The sequence below is a fragment of the Entelurus aequoreus genome, linkage group LG14, assembly GCF_033978785.1.
Source record: "Entelurus aequoreus isolate RoL-2023_Sb linkage group LG14, RoL_Eaeq_v1.1, whole genome shotgun sequence".
Taxonomy (NCBI): domain Eukaryota; kingdom Metazoa; phylum Chordata; class Actinopteri; order Syngnathiformes; family Syngnathidae; genus Entelurus; species Entelurus aequoreus.
In genome coordinates, this window is record NC_084744.1 from 60943415 (window position 1) to 60960003 (window position 16589).

A 16589-nucleotide genomic window follows, 5' to 3' on the forward strand; every position below is an offset into this window, starting at 1 on the left:
CCCTGCGATGAGATGGCGCCTTCCGCCCGATTGTAGCTGAGATAGGCTCCAGCGCCCCCCGCGACCCCAAAAGGGACAAGCGGTAGAAAATGGATGGATGGATGGATGGATGGATAGACAGAAGATCAAAAATACTATTAAACCATGAACATGTAAATACATGATTAATAATATTCAGCTTGGCGAAGCTAAAAAAAATAGAAGCTAACCTAGCTACGTAGCCAACGTGATAGTGTCAGTCTCAAATGCAGATAGAAACTAAATTAAAAAAAAACCTGACTGGATGGATAGACAGAAGATCAAAAATACTATTAAACCATGAACATGTAAATACACGATTAATAATATTCAGCTTTGCGAAGCTAAAAAAAATAGAAGCTAACCTAGCGACGTAGCCAACGTGATAGCATAGCAGTCTCAAATGCAGATAGAAACTAAATAAAAAAAACCCTGACTGGATGGATAGACAGAAGATCAAAAATACTATTAAACCATGAACATGTAAATACACGATTAATAATATTCAGCTTGGCGAAGCTAAAAAAAAATAGAAGCTAACCTAGCTACGTAGCCAACGTGATAGCATCAGTCTCAAATGCAGATAGAAACTAAATAAAAAAAAACCCTGACTGGATGGATAGACAGAAGATCAAAAATACTATTAAACCATGAATATGTAAATACACGATTAATAATATTCAGTTTGGCGAAGCTAAAAAAAATAGAAGCTAACCTAGCCACGTAGCCAAAGTGATAGCATCAGTCTCAAATGCAGATAGAAACTAAATTAAAAAAAACCTGACTGGATGGATAGACAGAAGATCAAAAATACTATTAAACCATGAACATGTAAATACACGATTAATAATATTCAGCTTTTCGAAGCTAAAAAAATAGAAGCTAACTTAGATGCGGCGGCGGGCTTACTCACTGTAGTGCATCTGCTATCCTGCTCAAAACACAACACAACCTCCTGGTGTTGGTGTTGCTGTAGTCCGCCGCTCCACCGATCGCACCTACAACTTTCTTCTTTGCAGTCTCCATTGTTCATTAAACAAATTGCAAAAGATTCACCAACACAGATGTCCAGAATACTGTGGAATTTTGTGGAAGAAAACAAGAGCTATTTGAATTGGGTCCAAACACTTCCCTTAACCTCGTGACGTCACGCGCATACGTCATCATACCGCGACATTTTCAAGCGGAAGTTTCCTGGGAAGTTTAAAATGTCACTTTATAAGTTAACCCGGCCGTATTGGCATGTGTTGCAATGTTAAGATGTCATCATTGATATATAAACTATCAGACTGCGTGGTCGCTAGTAGTGGCTTTCAGTAGGCCTTTAAGCTCTTAGTCTGATATTTCCTTTTTTGTACACTTACTTTTGGCCCTAATGGCCTGCAGACCATCCGAATGATGCAACTTCCTGTGTTGGGTTAACAGGACTAAGTGGAAACACATTTTAATTATATTATTTAACCCAATTATGTATTTTTGAAAACAACTTTTCATGTTAAGTCTAATTTTAGGAAGCGGGCACAGGCAAAAAAAAGCAATTTTTTTCATTGTCCTTAAGTATGGTCTCCTTTTTAGATGTTTGCATTATCTTGGTGGATCAAAAGACTTTTACCTGCACGTAGGAAACAAGGACTGTTGTGATGCCGAAGATCACTCATTTATATTTTATTTGTCTTTTGATGAAAACATAACTTTTCAAATGGGTTTATGTGATTGATGCTGTATTGCTGCCTTTTAATGGTTTGTGTGATTTATGCTGTATTACTGCCTTTTAATGGTTTGTGTGATTGATGCTGTATTACTGCCTTTTAATGGTTAGTGTGATTGATGCTGTATTACTGCCTTTTAATGGTTTGTGTGATGTATGCTGTATTACTGCCTTTTAATGGTTAGTGTGATTGATGCTGTATTACTGCCTTTTAATGGTTAGTGTGATTGATGCTGTATTACTGCCTTTTAATGGTTAGTGTGATTGATGCTGTATTACTGCCTTTTAATGGTTAGTGTGATTGATGCTGTATTACTGCCTTTTAATGGTTAGTGTGATTGATGCTGTATTACTGCCTTTTAATGGTTAGTGTGATTGATGCTGTATTACTGCCTTTTAATGGTTAGTGTGATTGATGCTGTTTTACTGCCTTTTAATGGTTAGTGTGATTGATGCTGTATTACTGCCTTTTAATGGTTAGTGTGATTGATGCTGTATTACTGCCTTTTAATGGTTAGTGTGATTGATGCTGTATTACTGCATTTTAATGGTTAGTGTGATTGATGCTGTATTACTGCCTTTTAATGGTTAGTGTGATTGATGCTGTATTACTGCCTTTTAATGGTTAGTGTGATTGATGCTGTATTACTGCCTTTTAATGGTTAGTGTGATTGATGCTGTATTACTGCATTTTAATGGTTAGTGTGATTGATGCTGTATTACTGCCTTTTAATGGTTAGTGTGATTGATGCTGTATTACTGCCTTTTAATGGTTAGTGTGATTGATGCTGTATTACTGCCTTTTAATGGTTTGTGTGATTGATGCTGTATTACTGCCTTTTAATGGTTAGTGTGATTGATGCTGTATTACTGCCTTTTAATGGTTAGTGTGATTGATGCTGTATTACTGCCTTTCAATGGTTAGTGTGATTGATGCTGTATTACTGCCTTTTAATGGTTTGTGTGATGTATGCTGTATTACTGCCTTTTAATGGTTTGTGTGATTGATGCTGTATTACTGCCTTTTATGATGTTTAAACCGTTCTTGTTCACAATCAGACATTTTTTCCCCTCCCATCCTCTTGCTTGTATTTGTTTCTGTATTGTGTAGTTATAATTATATGCTTTTACTTGTCATTGTATTGAGTTTGTGGACCCCAGGAAGACTAGTGGGTTGTTGTGGCAACCAGCCAATGGGGAAAAAACAAAAATCAAATCCCTACCGTGCGACCCGGTTATAACGCACACGTTTGATTGATTGATTGAAACTTTTATTAGTAGATTGCACAGCACAGTACATAAATGGTAACACCCGAATACGTTTTTCAACTTGTATAAGTCGGGGTCCACGTTAATCAATTCATGGTAACGTCCCTAAATCATGAAACAAGGACTGTTGTGATGCCGAAGATCACTCATTTATATTGTATTTGTCTTTTGACAAAACGTAACTTTTCAAATGGATTTCAAATGTGATTGATGCTGTATTGCTGCCTTTTAATGGTTTGTGTGATTGATGCTGTATTACTGCCTTTTAATGGTTTGTGTGCTTGATGCTGTATTACTGCCTTTTATGATGTTTAAACCTTTTTTAAACTTTTTTTCTCCCATCCTCTTCCCGCCTTTCCACCCCAGCCCCTCCTCCGCTGTCTTCACATACTTCAGGCCAATACGAGGTTTCTTGTTTCCTTCCTTCCCTCTAAGCAGCGTAGACTCGCTTCTCTGTAACCCGGCTGTTTGAGATCTCACATAAATACTTAAGACCTTGACTTTCTTTGGACATTTCTTTGTTGAATAGCAAAAATTCCTATTTTGGATGTTTGCATTATCTGGGTGGATCAAAAGACTTTCACCTGCACACTGAGTCTCCTGCCTGACTTTCCGCATCCCAGGCAACACGACCTCCCTACCATGCGACCCGGTTATAACACGCACGTCCCTAAATCATGAAACAAGGACTGTTGTGATGCCAAAGATCACTCATTTATGCTTTATTTGTCTTTTGATCAAAACGTAACTTTTCAAATGGGTTTCTTATGTGATTGATGCTGTATTGCTGCCTTTTAATGGTTTGTGTGATTGATGCTGTATTGCTGCCTTTTAATGGTTTGTGTGATTGATGCTGTATTACTGCCTTTTATGATGTTTAAACCGTTCCTGTTCACAAACAGACTTTTTTTCCCCCTCATCCTCTTCCCGCCATTCCACCCCAGCCCCTCCTCCGCTGTCTTCACTTACTTAAGGCCGCTACAAGGGTCTGGAGGTTTCTTTCTCACACTTTGTTTCTTTCCTTCCCTCTAAGCAGCGTTGACTCGCTTCTCTGTAACTTGGTTGTTTGAGATCTCACATAAATACTTAAGACCTTGACTTTCTTTGGACATTTCTTTGTTGAATAGCAAACATTTTTGTTGTTTTTGGGAGTTGTAGTCAAGTTTGACTGTATCATTTGTGCAGTAATATATTTAGTGCCAAACTAATGGACATTTTTAATGGTCAACTATTCACAGATCTTGTTCTCGTGTGCCGTGCAGGTCACGTGATCATCTCCTACTTCCTGCTCAACTACTTCAGTGGACTGGACATCGAGAGGAGGAACTGTCACGGCTTCACAGCCTTGATGAAGGCGGCCATGCAGGGTCGGGCCGACTGTTGCCGCATGATCATGCTGGCCGGTAAGACGCCGCCGCCGCCGCTGACATTGACGCCGACGCAGCGAAACCACGTGGGTTCATGTTTGCAGGAGGCGACGTCCAAGCCCGGGACGGCGGGCGCAAGATGACGCCCAGAGAGTGGGCTCTGTTCACGGGCCGCTACGAGACCGCCAACCTGATGTACCGCCTCATGATGAAGCCGTGTGCCGAGCAGTTCTGTGACTGCTTCAGCCTGGAGTGGCCCCTGCTGGAGGTGATGGGCCCCTTTCATTTGTCCCCATACTACTTTGTTCCTTTCATTCATAGGACTGTCCCCATTTCATTCATAGGACTGTCCCCCTTTCATTCATAGGACTGTCCCCATACTACTTTGTTCCTTTCATTCATAGGACTGTCCCCCTTTCATTCATAGGACTGTCCCCCTTTCATTCATAGGACTGTCCCCCTTTCATCATAGGACTGTCCCCCTTTCATTCATAGGACTGTCCCCCTTTCATTTATAGGACTGTCCCCATACTACTTTGTTCCTTTCATTCATAGGACTGTCCCCCTTTCATTCATAGGACTGTCCCCCTTTCATTTATAGGACTGTCCCCATACTACTTTGTTCCTTTCATTCATAGGACTGTCCCCATTTCATTCATAGGACTGTCCCCCTTTCATTCATAGGACTGTCCCCCTTTCATTCATAGGACTGTCCCCCTTTCATCATAGGACTGTCCCCCTTTCATTCATAGGACTGTCCCCCTTTCATTCATAGGACTGTCCCCCTTTCATCATAGGACTGTCCCCCTTTCATTCATAGGACTGTCCCCCTTTCATTTATAGGACTGTCCCCATACTACTTTGTTCCTTTCATTCATAGGACTGTCCCCCTTTCATTCATAGGACTGTCCCCCTTTCATTTATAGGACTGTCCCCATACTACTTTGTTCCTTTCATTCATAGGACTGTCCCCATTTCATTCATAGGACTGTCCCCATACTACTTTGTTCCTTTCATTCATAGGACTGTCCCCCTTTCATTCATAGGACTGTCCCCATACTACTTTGTTCCTTTCATTCATAGGACTGTCCCCCTTTCATTCATAGGACTGTCCCCCTTTCATTCATAGGACTGTCCCCCTTTCATTCATAGGACTGTCCCCCTTTCATTCATAGGACTGTCCCCCTTTCATCATAGGACTGTCCCCCTTTCATTCATAGGACTGTCCCCCTTTCATTCATAGGACTGTCCCCCTTTCATTCATAGGACTGTCCCCCTTTCATCATAGGACTGTCCCCCTTTCATTCATAGGACTGTCCCCCTTTCATTCATAGGACTGTCCCCCTTTCATTTATAGGACTGTCCCCATACTACTTTGTTCCTTTCATTCATAGGACTGTCCCCATTTCATTCATAGGACTGTCCCCATACTACTTTGTTCCTTTCATTCATAGGACTGTCCCCCTTTCATTCATAGGACTGTCCCCCTTTCATCATAGGACTGTCCCCCTTTCATTCATAGGACTGTCCCCCTTTCATTCATAGGACTGTCCCCCTTTCATCATAGGACTGTCCCCCTTTCATTCATAGGACTGTCCCCATACTACTTTGTTCCTTTCATTCATAGGACTGTCCCCATTTCATTCATAGGACTGTCCCCCTTTCATCATAGGACTGTCCCCCTTTCATTCATAGGACTGTCCCCCTTTCATTCATAGGACTGTCCCCCTTTCATCATAGGACTGTCCCCCTTTCATTCATAGGACTGTCCCCATACTACTTTGTTCCTTTCATTCATAGGACTGTCCCCATTTCATTCATAGGACTGTCCCCCTTTCATCATAGGACTGTCCCCATACTACTTTGTTCCTTTCATTCATAGGACTGTCCCCCTTTCATCATAGGACTGTCCCCCTTTCATTCATAGGACTGTCCCCCTTTCATTCATAGGACTGTCCCCCTTTCATTCATAGGACTGTCCCCATACTACTTTGTTCCTTTCATTCATAGGACTGTCCCCATTTCATTCATAGGACTGTCCCCCTTTCATCATAGGACTGTCCCCCTTTCATTCATAGGACTGTCCCCATACTACTTTGTTCCTTTCATTCATAGGACTGTCCCCCTTTCATCATAGGACTGTCCCCCTTTCATTCATAGGACTGTCCCCCTTTCATTCATAGGACTGTCCCCATACTACTTTGTTCCTTTCATTCATAGGACTGTCCCCATTTCATCATAGGACTGTCCCCCTTTCATTCATAGGACTGTCCCCATACTACTTTGTTCCTTTCATTCATAGGATTGTCCCCATTTCATCATAGGACTGTCCCCCTTTCATTCATAGGACTGTCCCCCTTTCATTCATAGGACTGTCCCCATACTACTTTGTTCCTTTCATTCATAGGACTGTCCCCATTTCATCATAGGACTGTCCCCCTTTCATTCATAGGACTGTCCCCCTTTCATTCATAGGACTGTCCCCATTTCATCATAGGACTGTCCCCCTTTCATTCATAGGACTGTCCCCATACTACTTTGTTCCTTTCATTCATAGGACTGTCCCCATTTCATTCATAGGACTGTCCCCCTTTCATTCATAGGACTGTCCCCCTTTCATTCATAGGACTGTCCCCCTTTCATTCATAGGACTGTCCCCATACTACTTTGTTCCTTTCATTCATAGGACTGTCCCCCTTTCATTCATAGGACTGTCCCCCTTTCATTCATAGGACTGTCCCCCTTTCATTCATAGGACTGTCCCCCTTTCATTCATAGGACTGTCCCCCTTTCATTCATAGGACTGTCCCCATACTACTTTGTTCCTTTCATTCATAGGACTGTCCCCATTTCATCATAGGACTGTCCCCCTTTCATTCATAGGACTGTCCCCATACTACTTTGTTCCTTTCATTCATAGGATTGTCCCCATTTCATCATAGGACTGTCCCCCTTTCATTCATAGGACTGTCCCCCTTTCATTCATAGGACTGTCCCCATACTACTTTGTTCCTTTCATTCATAGGACTGTCCCCATTTCATCATAGGACTGTCCCCCTTTCATTCATAGGACTGTCCCCCTTTCATTCATAGGACTTTCCCCCTTTCATTCATAGGACTTTCCCCCTTTCATTCATAGGACTGTCCCCATTTCATCATAGGACTGTCCCCCTTTCATTCATAGGACTGTCCCCCTTTCATTCATAGGACTTTCCCCCTTTCATTCATAGGACTTTCCCCCTTTCATTCATAGGACTTTCCCCCTTTCATCATAGGACTGTCCCCCTTTCATTCATAGGACTGTCCCCATACTACCATACTATGTCACTTCCGCCTTGAGTGTTGGCTGATATCAATATTAATCCTTTACCACATCAGCAGGAATCGCTTTATTATTTTGCAGTGTGGAATGTTAGCAAAGGTTTGATCAAGTGTTTATTTGTGATCTGGTGACACCTAGGGGCCGCAATCCTTCATTACATTAGGGTAAGAAGCAGTAGGTTCAACGAAGCGAAGGTTCAGCGTTTACACCGGTCCGTCATTTAAAGTGGTCCGCCACATCGTTTACCACGGTCCGTCATTTGAAGTGGTCCGCACCATCGTTTACCCTGTCCGTCATTTAAAGTGGTCCGCCACATCATTTACCCCGGTCCGTCACTTAAAGTGGTCCACCACATCGTTTATCCCGGTCCGTCACTTAAAGTGGTCCGCCACATCGTTTACCCCGGTCCGTCATTTAAAGTGGTCCGCCACATCGTTTACCCCGGTCCGTCACATCGTTTACCCCGGTCCGTCACTTAAAGTAGTCCGCCACATCTTTTACCCCGGTCCGTCATTTGAAGTGGTCCGCCACATCATTTACCCCGGTCCGTCACTTAAAGTGGTCCACCACATCGTTTATCCCGGTCCGTCACTTAAAGTGGTCCGCCACATCGTTTACCCCGGTCCGTCATTTAAAGTGGTCCGCCACATCGTTTACCCCGGTCCGTCACTTAAAGTGGTCCGCCACGTCTTTTACCCCGGTCCGTCACTTAAAGTGGTCCGCCCCATCGTTTACCCCGGTCCGTCACTTAAAGTGGTCCGCCCCATCGTTTACCCCGGTCCGTCACTTAAAGTGGTCCGCCACATCGTTTACCCCGGTCCGTCACTTAAAGTGGTCCGCCCCATCGTTTACCCCGGTCCGTCACTTAAAGTGGTCCGCCACATCGTTTACCCCGGTCCGTCACTTAAAGTGGTCCGCCACATCGTTTACCCCGGTCCGTCACTTAAAGTGGTCCGCCACATCGTTTACCCCGGTCCGTCACTTAAAGTGGTCCGCCACATCGTTTACCCCGGTCCGTCACTTAAAGTGGTCCGCCCCATCGTTTACCCCGGTCCGTCACTTAAAGTGGTCCGCCACATCGTTTACCCTGGTCCGTCACTTAAAGTAGTCCGCCACATCGTTTACCCCGGTCCGTCATTTGAAGTGGTCCGCCACATCGTTTACCCCGGTCCGTCATTTAAAGTGGTCCGCCACATCGTTTACCCCGGTCCGTCACTTAAAGTAGTCCGCCACATCGTTTACCCCGGTCCGTCACTTAAAGTAGTCCGCCACATCTTTTACCCCGGTCCGTCATTTGAAGTGGTCCGCCACATCATTTACCCCGGTCCGTCACTTAAAGTGGTCCGCCCCATCGTTTACCCCGGTCCGTCACTTAAAGTAGTCCGTCACATCGTTTACCCCGGTCCGTCACTTAAAGTAGTCCGCGACATCGTTTACCCCGGTCCGTCACTTAAAGTGGTCCGCCACATCGTTTACCCCGGTCCGTCATTTAAAGTGGTCCGCCACATCGTTTACCCCGGTCCGTCACTTAAAGTGGTCCGCCCCATCGTTTACCCCGGTCCGTCACTTAAAGTGGTCCGCCACATCGTTTACCCCGTTCCGTCACTTAAAGTAGTCCGCCACATGGTTTACCCCGGTCCGTCACTTAAAGTGGTCCGCCACATGGTTTACCCCGGTCCGTCACTTAAAAGTGGTCTGCCACATCATTAAAGTGGTTCATCATGTCATTAAAGTGGTCTACCACGTCATGTCTTACGTTAGCGACATGGCCCTCAATGAAAAGGAGTGACACCCCTGCCTTCAGAGTTGGCGCTGGACATCGAGTTGACAGCTGGGGCTTTTAGCTCGATGCCTAGCGCTCCAGCCTCGGACAGAATGGAAGCAGAGTCCGGACCAGGCAGGTCACACATGGCCTCCAGGCTAAATTGGTGCAATGAAATCCTCCATTTTTTTTTTTCTTTGAACAAGAATCTGTTTTGTCCTCTGCAGGATTTGGTGTCCCAGGCCCAAGAGCCCAAGTCCTGCTGCAAGCGTCTGGTGGGCCTCCTGTCCTGTTGCCCTTTCAGATTTTACCTCAGCAACAAGGTCAACCCTCTGGATGACGGCGTTCTGGAACACATGGTCAGAATCACCACCGGTCTCAGCAGTCCGGTCGTCGCCACCGCCTGTCGCACCGTGTGCCCGGGGAGCCCCCCCTGCCTGGGGAAACGGCGCTACGCGGTGCAGGATATCCTCAGGAAACAACGGCTGGCCGACCTTAAGAACCTGGGCCCCGAGAGACTGAACCACTACAAGACCTTCTTCCAGAACTCCCGCGTCCTCCTCATCCCCAAGGCCAGGGATCGCCGGGCCAGCCTCCAACCTCAGATTCTGACGGACATGGCGGCGGCGGCGTCCTCGGTGGCCATGAGGCGGGCCAGTCTGCTGCCCCTCCACCTGTTGAGGAGGAGCAGCGTGCGGCCGGGCATCGTGGTGCCCAAGGTGAGGCTCTGCAAGGCGCCGGCTCCTTCCTTCATACCGGAAAAACTGCGACGGACTCAGAACTACCAACAGCTGCAGATCCCAAAGTGGAACTACAAGATGAAGAAGGTGGAGAGGAAGAGGGAGGAGAGACAGAGACTTTTACCGATGACCAGGAGAAGATGAGGCAGGACTTTGTTGACATGGTTGCCTTGTTGAGTCCTTCCCTGCAGCATGAACTGCCCATCGTGCACTTAATCCTAATAAAAAGGCTCTTCAAAGGTCGAACTGGATTTCACTAAAAGCAATGCTTTTTAATAATAATAATAATTAATTTTAGTTATGGGCACCTTACATAATAAGAGTGCATATGAGAAGTGACATGGAGGCTGTTAGGCTCAAACACCGATGACATCTATTAAACAGACAAGAAGCAAGGAATTAAACAGAGACAGGATTCAATTTAGCTCAATGAGGAGAAACGTCTGTGCTGTACTCTTGGACAGTCTTCCAGCACGCTCTGATGAAAGGATTGCACGCCTCCTTTTTTATTTGGACTTTCCCTGATTACATGGCAACAGCTGTTTCTAAGGGGAGAGAGGGTCGTAAATAGCTGTTGCCCTCGGTCACAAAACAGTTCAAAGAAAAGATGCCTGGAACTTGCGTCAGGTCCTGCTTCCTCTCCGCTTTGTAGATCTCGGGTCAAGACAAGATCTTCCTGTGGATCACAATAGATCAAAGAAACCGACACCTTCATGTCGCTTCCCATTGTACACAGTGGAGTTTTACAAGCCTTTTGCTTGGTAAGATCAAAGACAGCTTTTGTCTCCTCGCCGGGAACCCGTGGGAACAGAAAGTTTTGTGATAACTTGCATACAATTGTTCTGACAGAGGCAACTAACTAACATGAGTAAGATAGTTTAAAAAATATATGTTTTGAAGGTGGCAATGGAAGAGAAGTGTGGAATGTCCAAGGGAAAAGAGTTCCAGAGGTGGGTGGGCTGAGTGACTCTTGACCCCATGGTAACCAGGCGTGTAGGTGGGAGGAAGTAGACCTGAGAGAACGGGAGGGTGTCTTGATATGAAGGAGATGCGGAGGGGCAAGATTGTTGATGGCCTTAAATGTGAGGAGAAGGATCTTGTAGTGGATGCCATACTTAATGGGGAGCCAATGGAGTTGCTTGAGGACAGGTTTTATGTGACTAAAGGAGGGGGTTCTAGTAATGACACAGAGTTTTTAACCCGTTGTAGTTTATGGATGGACTTGTCAGGTAAACCAAAGAGTATAGAATTACAGTAGTCCAAACAGGATGTGACCAGGGTGTGAACCAGAATTTCAGCGCTGCTGAGGGAGAGAGATGGACGTAGGCCAGAGATATTGCGTAGAAGGAAGTATGCTGCCCGAGTGACTTTGTTGATATGGGACTTGAATGATAAAGTGCTATCCAGGATGACACCCAGACTCTTGACCTGGGGAGAGGGGGAACCTGATGAGTTGTCAATGGAGTACAAGCGGACGAAATGAGTTTCCTCGGTCGGGTGGCGGGACTCTCCCTTAGAGATAGGGTGAGAAGCTTTGTCATCCGGGAGGATCTCAAAGTTCAGCTGCTGCTCCTCCACATGGAGATGTTCACCCCGGCAAACATCAGATGAGAAGCAGCCACACTGGCCCTCTCCCGAAAGGCACAGACCAGCGAATCCCACCTCCTCCATAAGATCGTCACAGAAACACCACGACGTCAGCACATCAGCTGATACTTCCAAGGCCACCTGGGTCAAGACCAGATGGAGAGAACAGGGGAAGTTAGCAGAACCATCTAGGCTGCACCACTACATCGACGACCCCACAGACGTCTCCGGCCAGGAACTGCCCCGGAAGCAGTGGACAACCCTCAACCGCTTGAGGACCGGCTACGGAGCGGCGATGAAGTGGTGGGGACTTGCGGATAGTGTCTCCTGCGAGTGTGGGGACCCAGTCCAGACAGTAGAGCACATAGTCAGGCCACCTGGGTCAAGACGAGATGGAGAGAACAGGGGAAGTTAGCAGAACCATCTAGGCTGCACCACTACATCGACGACCCCACAGACGTCTCTGGCCAGGAACTGCCCCGGAAGCAGTAGCCGATGAAGAGGTGGGGACTTGCGGATAGTGCCTCCTGCGAGTGTGGGGACCCAGTCCAGACAGTAGAACACATAGTCACTAGTTGCCCCAAACACCGGCCACCGAATGGCGAACAAGGTCTGATTGACCTGGACGATGACACATTGACCTGGCTCGCCTCAACAGAGCTGCAAGTCTAAAGACACACGACAGAAGAAGAAGAGCCAGAGAAGGTGGTTCGGGCATCTGGTCAGGATGCCACCCGGACGCTCCCCGAGGGAGGTGTTTAGTACACGTCCGACAGGTAGGAGGCTACGGGGAAGACCCAGGACATTATGGGAAGACTATGTCTCCCGGCTGGCCTGGGGACGCCTCAGGATCCCTGGGAGGAGCTGGACCAAGTGGCTGGAGAGAGGGAAGTCTGGGCTTCTCTGCTTAGGCTGTTTCCCGAGCCACCCGACCTCGGATAAGCGGAAGAAGATGGATGGATGGTTCTGGAATATACAAAATAAGACTTACAGTGAAGGGAGAAGTACGGTCCTTAGTTTTCTGGAAATGTGGCCCCTAAGAAACAGTTTGGTTGAGTGTCTCTGGCCTGTGATGTCACTAAAATGTGATGTCACATTTGAGTCATCACTATGGTGTAACAAGGAACGTGATTACATAAGCGTGGGCAAAGAGGATGACATAAAGTGATGCATAGGTGTTGCTACGTGATCTTGGCGAGTTCAGGTCAAGAGGATCCTCTTGAGCTGTACTTCGTGTCGAATATTCCAGTCCAGCGGGGGTAATGTCCAACAAGGTTCCAAAGGTGAAAGTGAAGTCCACTCACGCAAACACAAGGCAACATTCGCAGGCGCTGGCGAACAAGCGCTCCCCGGACTGGGATGGCATTTTCAAGGAGATCCTCATCCGACGCGAGGAGAAGGATCTGGAGGCCCAGTCGGACGATCTCCAACAACAGCTGGACGTTCTGAAAGTGCGCGAGAGTGAGCTCCTCCAGGATATAAATGTGGTGGAGGATCTGTTCTTAAGCAGGGAGCCCTTTAAGGCGGACGCGGTTGTGGACGAAGCCACGGACAAAGTGGAGAAGGAGATGACCAAGGTGTACAACAAGGAGGAGGAGATCAAGAGCCTGACTGTGGAGTGTGCGGAGCTCAGGCAGAGGAAGCAAGAGCGCCAAGACGTGGTCCACACGCACACCATCTACCAGCAGTTCATGCAGAAGCTGGTGGGCATGACACTCTTTGAAGACGAGGAAGCGCTGACTCACCACATCGAGAGTCTGCACAACATCGAGGACCAGCTCTCTCAGCGGGAAGGCGAAGCGTACGAGAAAACCAACCAGCAGAGGAAAACCCAGCAGTCTCTGCAGAAGCAGTACGAGATGGAGAGGCAGGAACTGGACATGGAGCTGACCCAGCTCATGCCCGAACTGTTCGAATCCAAGATCCGGGTGGAATACTGGTTCAAGGAGTGGAAACGCATCGAGGACACCGCCTCGAGAAAACTGAACCTGCTGGCGCAGATCAAGATGTCCATCCTCAGCCTCTACGAGCTGATCGGCGGCAAGGTCGGCGATAAGCAAGGCGTGGCTTTGAACGAGACGGAGAAGCAGTTGGAGAAGATCCACGCCTTCATGCTGGACCACTTTGAGATCATCAAGGAGTACGAAGCCCATTCCAGCGTGGGCAGATAACTCAGAGCTACTGTCGGTTCTGGTCCGCGGGCAGCAAGCCCAGAAGCTGGCGGATTGACAGTTTCACTTGAAATTGGAAGTATTTGTCAAACAAGTGAAGATATCGGACGTGAAAGAAGACAAACTAAAGACATGTTTACTTTATGGGTACACAACATGGCTGCCCCATAAAACCAAACGCTCTTTTTCCTCAGGGAAAAATATTCTGATGCCAAAGTAGAGTTAGGAAACTGTGTAATTTGTTTTTACAATGACAATAAAGCTATCTTCCGTAAATTCTAAACTACTTTTTTCCTACACTTTGAACCTTGCGACTTATAAAACGGTGCAGATAGTTTATGGATTTTTCTTTGCTGACGGCCATTATGCAAATAGTTTAAAAAACCCAAAACAAGCAAATATACAAAATAAGTTACTGTTACTATTTGTGCTGCTGTGTCCTTCCATTTGGTGCTTTCAACCGGAAGTACAAGTGCTGCTTTGTCCTCTAGCCGTCCAAAGCGTCTCTACTCGTATGAATTCTTCATTCACAACTCCCAAGTTTTACAATATAACTAAAACAATTCTTACTTACTAAAGCGTCCCATGTGTGATGTCTGTAGGAGTGTTTTCATGCATATGTGTATGTGCTATCATAATGTAATCAATTAGCTAATATGCTAACACGTCTGTTAGTATTATTAACTCACAATGGCATTCTTTTTGTATGGTTCTAATTTCGCAAATTCACCAAAACGTCACCGTGGAGTTACTGAGTCTGTTTAGCTGATTGGAGAGCTAGCTTGCGCAGCTAGTGGGTCCGTGACCATGACTTCTGTTTTGTTTGATCGTCCGTTTTACTGCCGTGTTACAGGCGCCGTTTGGAAACAATTAAGGTATGTATTGTGTATGCCGTAAAAGCTATTTTTTTTTAACTATCATTGTCCAAACACTTACAGGAGTTGGGTTTATAAACCACAAATTGTTTGGACGTACACTCTTTGCTATAAATGAAAAGTAAAATGTACACACTTATTATATTTTTGTATAATTATAATATGTATACTACGTTTTTGTCCCTTAAGGGTTGTCTTAATGGACTTGCCGTAGTACTTCCACATTTTTGTCCAATTAATTTTGTTTTTAATGGTGTTGCCCATAGACATGTTATGAGTAGACGAAGCATTGGCTGCTGTGACGCGAGACATTGGGCCGCCATCTTGAAGTGGTGATGAGGAGCCGGCGAGCAGCCTTAACTGACAGTTGACAGGTAGAAAACAAAGATGCTAAACTGACAGTTGACAGGTAGAAAACAAAGATGCTAAACTGACAGTTGACAGGTAGAAAACAAAGATGCTAAACTGACAGTTGACAGGTAGAAAACAAAGATGCTAAACTGACAGTCGACAGGTAGAAAACAAAGATGCTAAACTGACAGTCGACAGGTAGAAAACAAAGATGCTAAACTGACAGTCGACAGGTAGAAAACAAAGATGCTAAACTGACAGTCGACAGGTAGAAAACAAAGATGCTAAACTGACAGTCGACAGGTAGAAAACAAAGATGCTAAACTGACAGTCGACAGGTAGAAAACAAAGATGCTAAACTGACAGTCGACAGGTAGAAAACAAAGATGCTAAACTGACAGTTGACAGGTAGAAAACAAAGATGCTAAACTGACAGTTGACAGGTAGAAAACAAAGATGCTAAACTGACAGTTGACAGGTAGAAAACAAAGATGCTAAACTGACAGTTGACAGGTAGAAAACAAAGATGCTAAACTGACAGTCGACAGGTAGAAAACAGATGCTAAACTGACAGTTGACAGGTAGAAAACAAAGATGCTAAACTGACGGTTGACAGGTAGAAAACAAAGATGCTAAACTGACGGTTGACAGGTAGAAAACAAAGATGCTAAACTGACAGTCGACAGGTAGAAAACAAAGATGCTAAACTGACAGTCGACAGGTAGAAAACAAATATGCTAAACTGACAGTTGACAGGTAGAAAACAAAGATGCTAAACTGACAGTTGACAGGTAGAAAACAAAGATGCTAAACTGTCAGTCGACAGGTAGAAAACAAAGATGCTAAACTGACAGTCGACAGGTAGAAAACAAAGATGCTAAACTGACAGTCGACAGGTAGAAAACAAAGATGCTAAACTGACAGTCGACAGGTAGAAAACAAAGATGCTAAACTGACAGTCGACAGGTAGAAAACAAAGATGGTGTTCAGCGTTTTCCTGCTCAAATGAGCGGACTGTTGAAAATCGGAATCGGGGGATTACTTTTCACAAGTAAGATTTAACATTAACGCACTATTGGTTGTATTTTGTGAAAAGAATATTGAGAAGGAGCAAAGATCTTCAATAGTACTGAAATCCTAGCCGCTAGCAAACAAGAGTATGACCATAATAGAATTGCTTGTCAATGAAATTAATTACATTTAAAAATGTCATACTTGAATAACATAAAGTTGAAATAAATGATGAAGATAAAGATTGTAAAAGCCAACAGGGGTAAAAGTTAGGACCACAGTCCAGATTGTGTAGGGGGTTAATATATGTTAGCTAACGAGACAATCAGATGGACAGTGGCTATACACTATTATACAAGTCTAAATTTAGTCTAGCTTTCCAACCCAATTTTGTGTAGCCCACCTTCG

General features: G+C 45.3%; 2 protein-coding genes across 2 annotated transcripts in view; both read left to right on the forward strand.

The window, feature by feature from the left end:
* ankrd33bb (ankyrin repeat domain 33Bb) overlaps positions 1-10330 on the forward strand; it is a 16707-nt gene extending 6377 nt beyond the window's left edge. The window contains exons 3-5 of the mRNA XM_062070390.1: positions 4258-4398; positions 4467-4630; positions 9674-10330. Of these exons, the coding sequence (XP_061926374.1) occupies positions 4258-4398; positions 4467-4630; positions 9674-10330 (962 nt within the window). The remainder of the gene's footprint in view (positions 1-4257; positions 4399-4466; positions 4631-9673) is intronic.
* A 2696-nt stretch (positions 10331-13026) lies between these two features.
* On the forward strand, positions 13027-14208 carry LOC133665164 (uncharacterized). The gene has a single exon (XM_062070393.1). The coding sequence runs from the start codon at positions 13036-13038 to the stop codon at positions 13942-13944; it is 909 nt and encodes a 302-aa protein (XP_061926377.1). The 5' UTR covers positions 13027-13035; the 3' UTR covers positions 13945-14208.
* The last annotated feature ends 2381 nt before the right edge of the window (positions 14209-16589 follow it).

Bases quoted from the DNA above. Each gene is read 5' to 3' on its own strand.
- LOC133665164 (XM_062070393.1), top strand. From the start codon at position 13,036: ATGTCCAACAAGGTTCCAAAGGTGAAAGTGAAGTCCACTCACGCAAAC.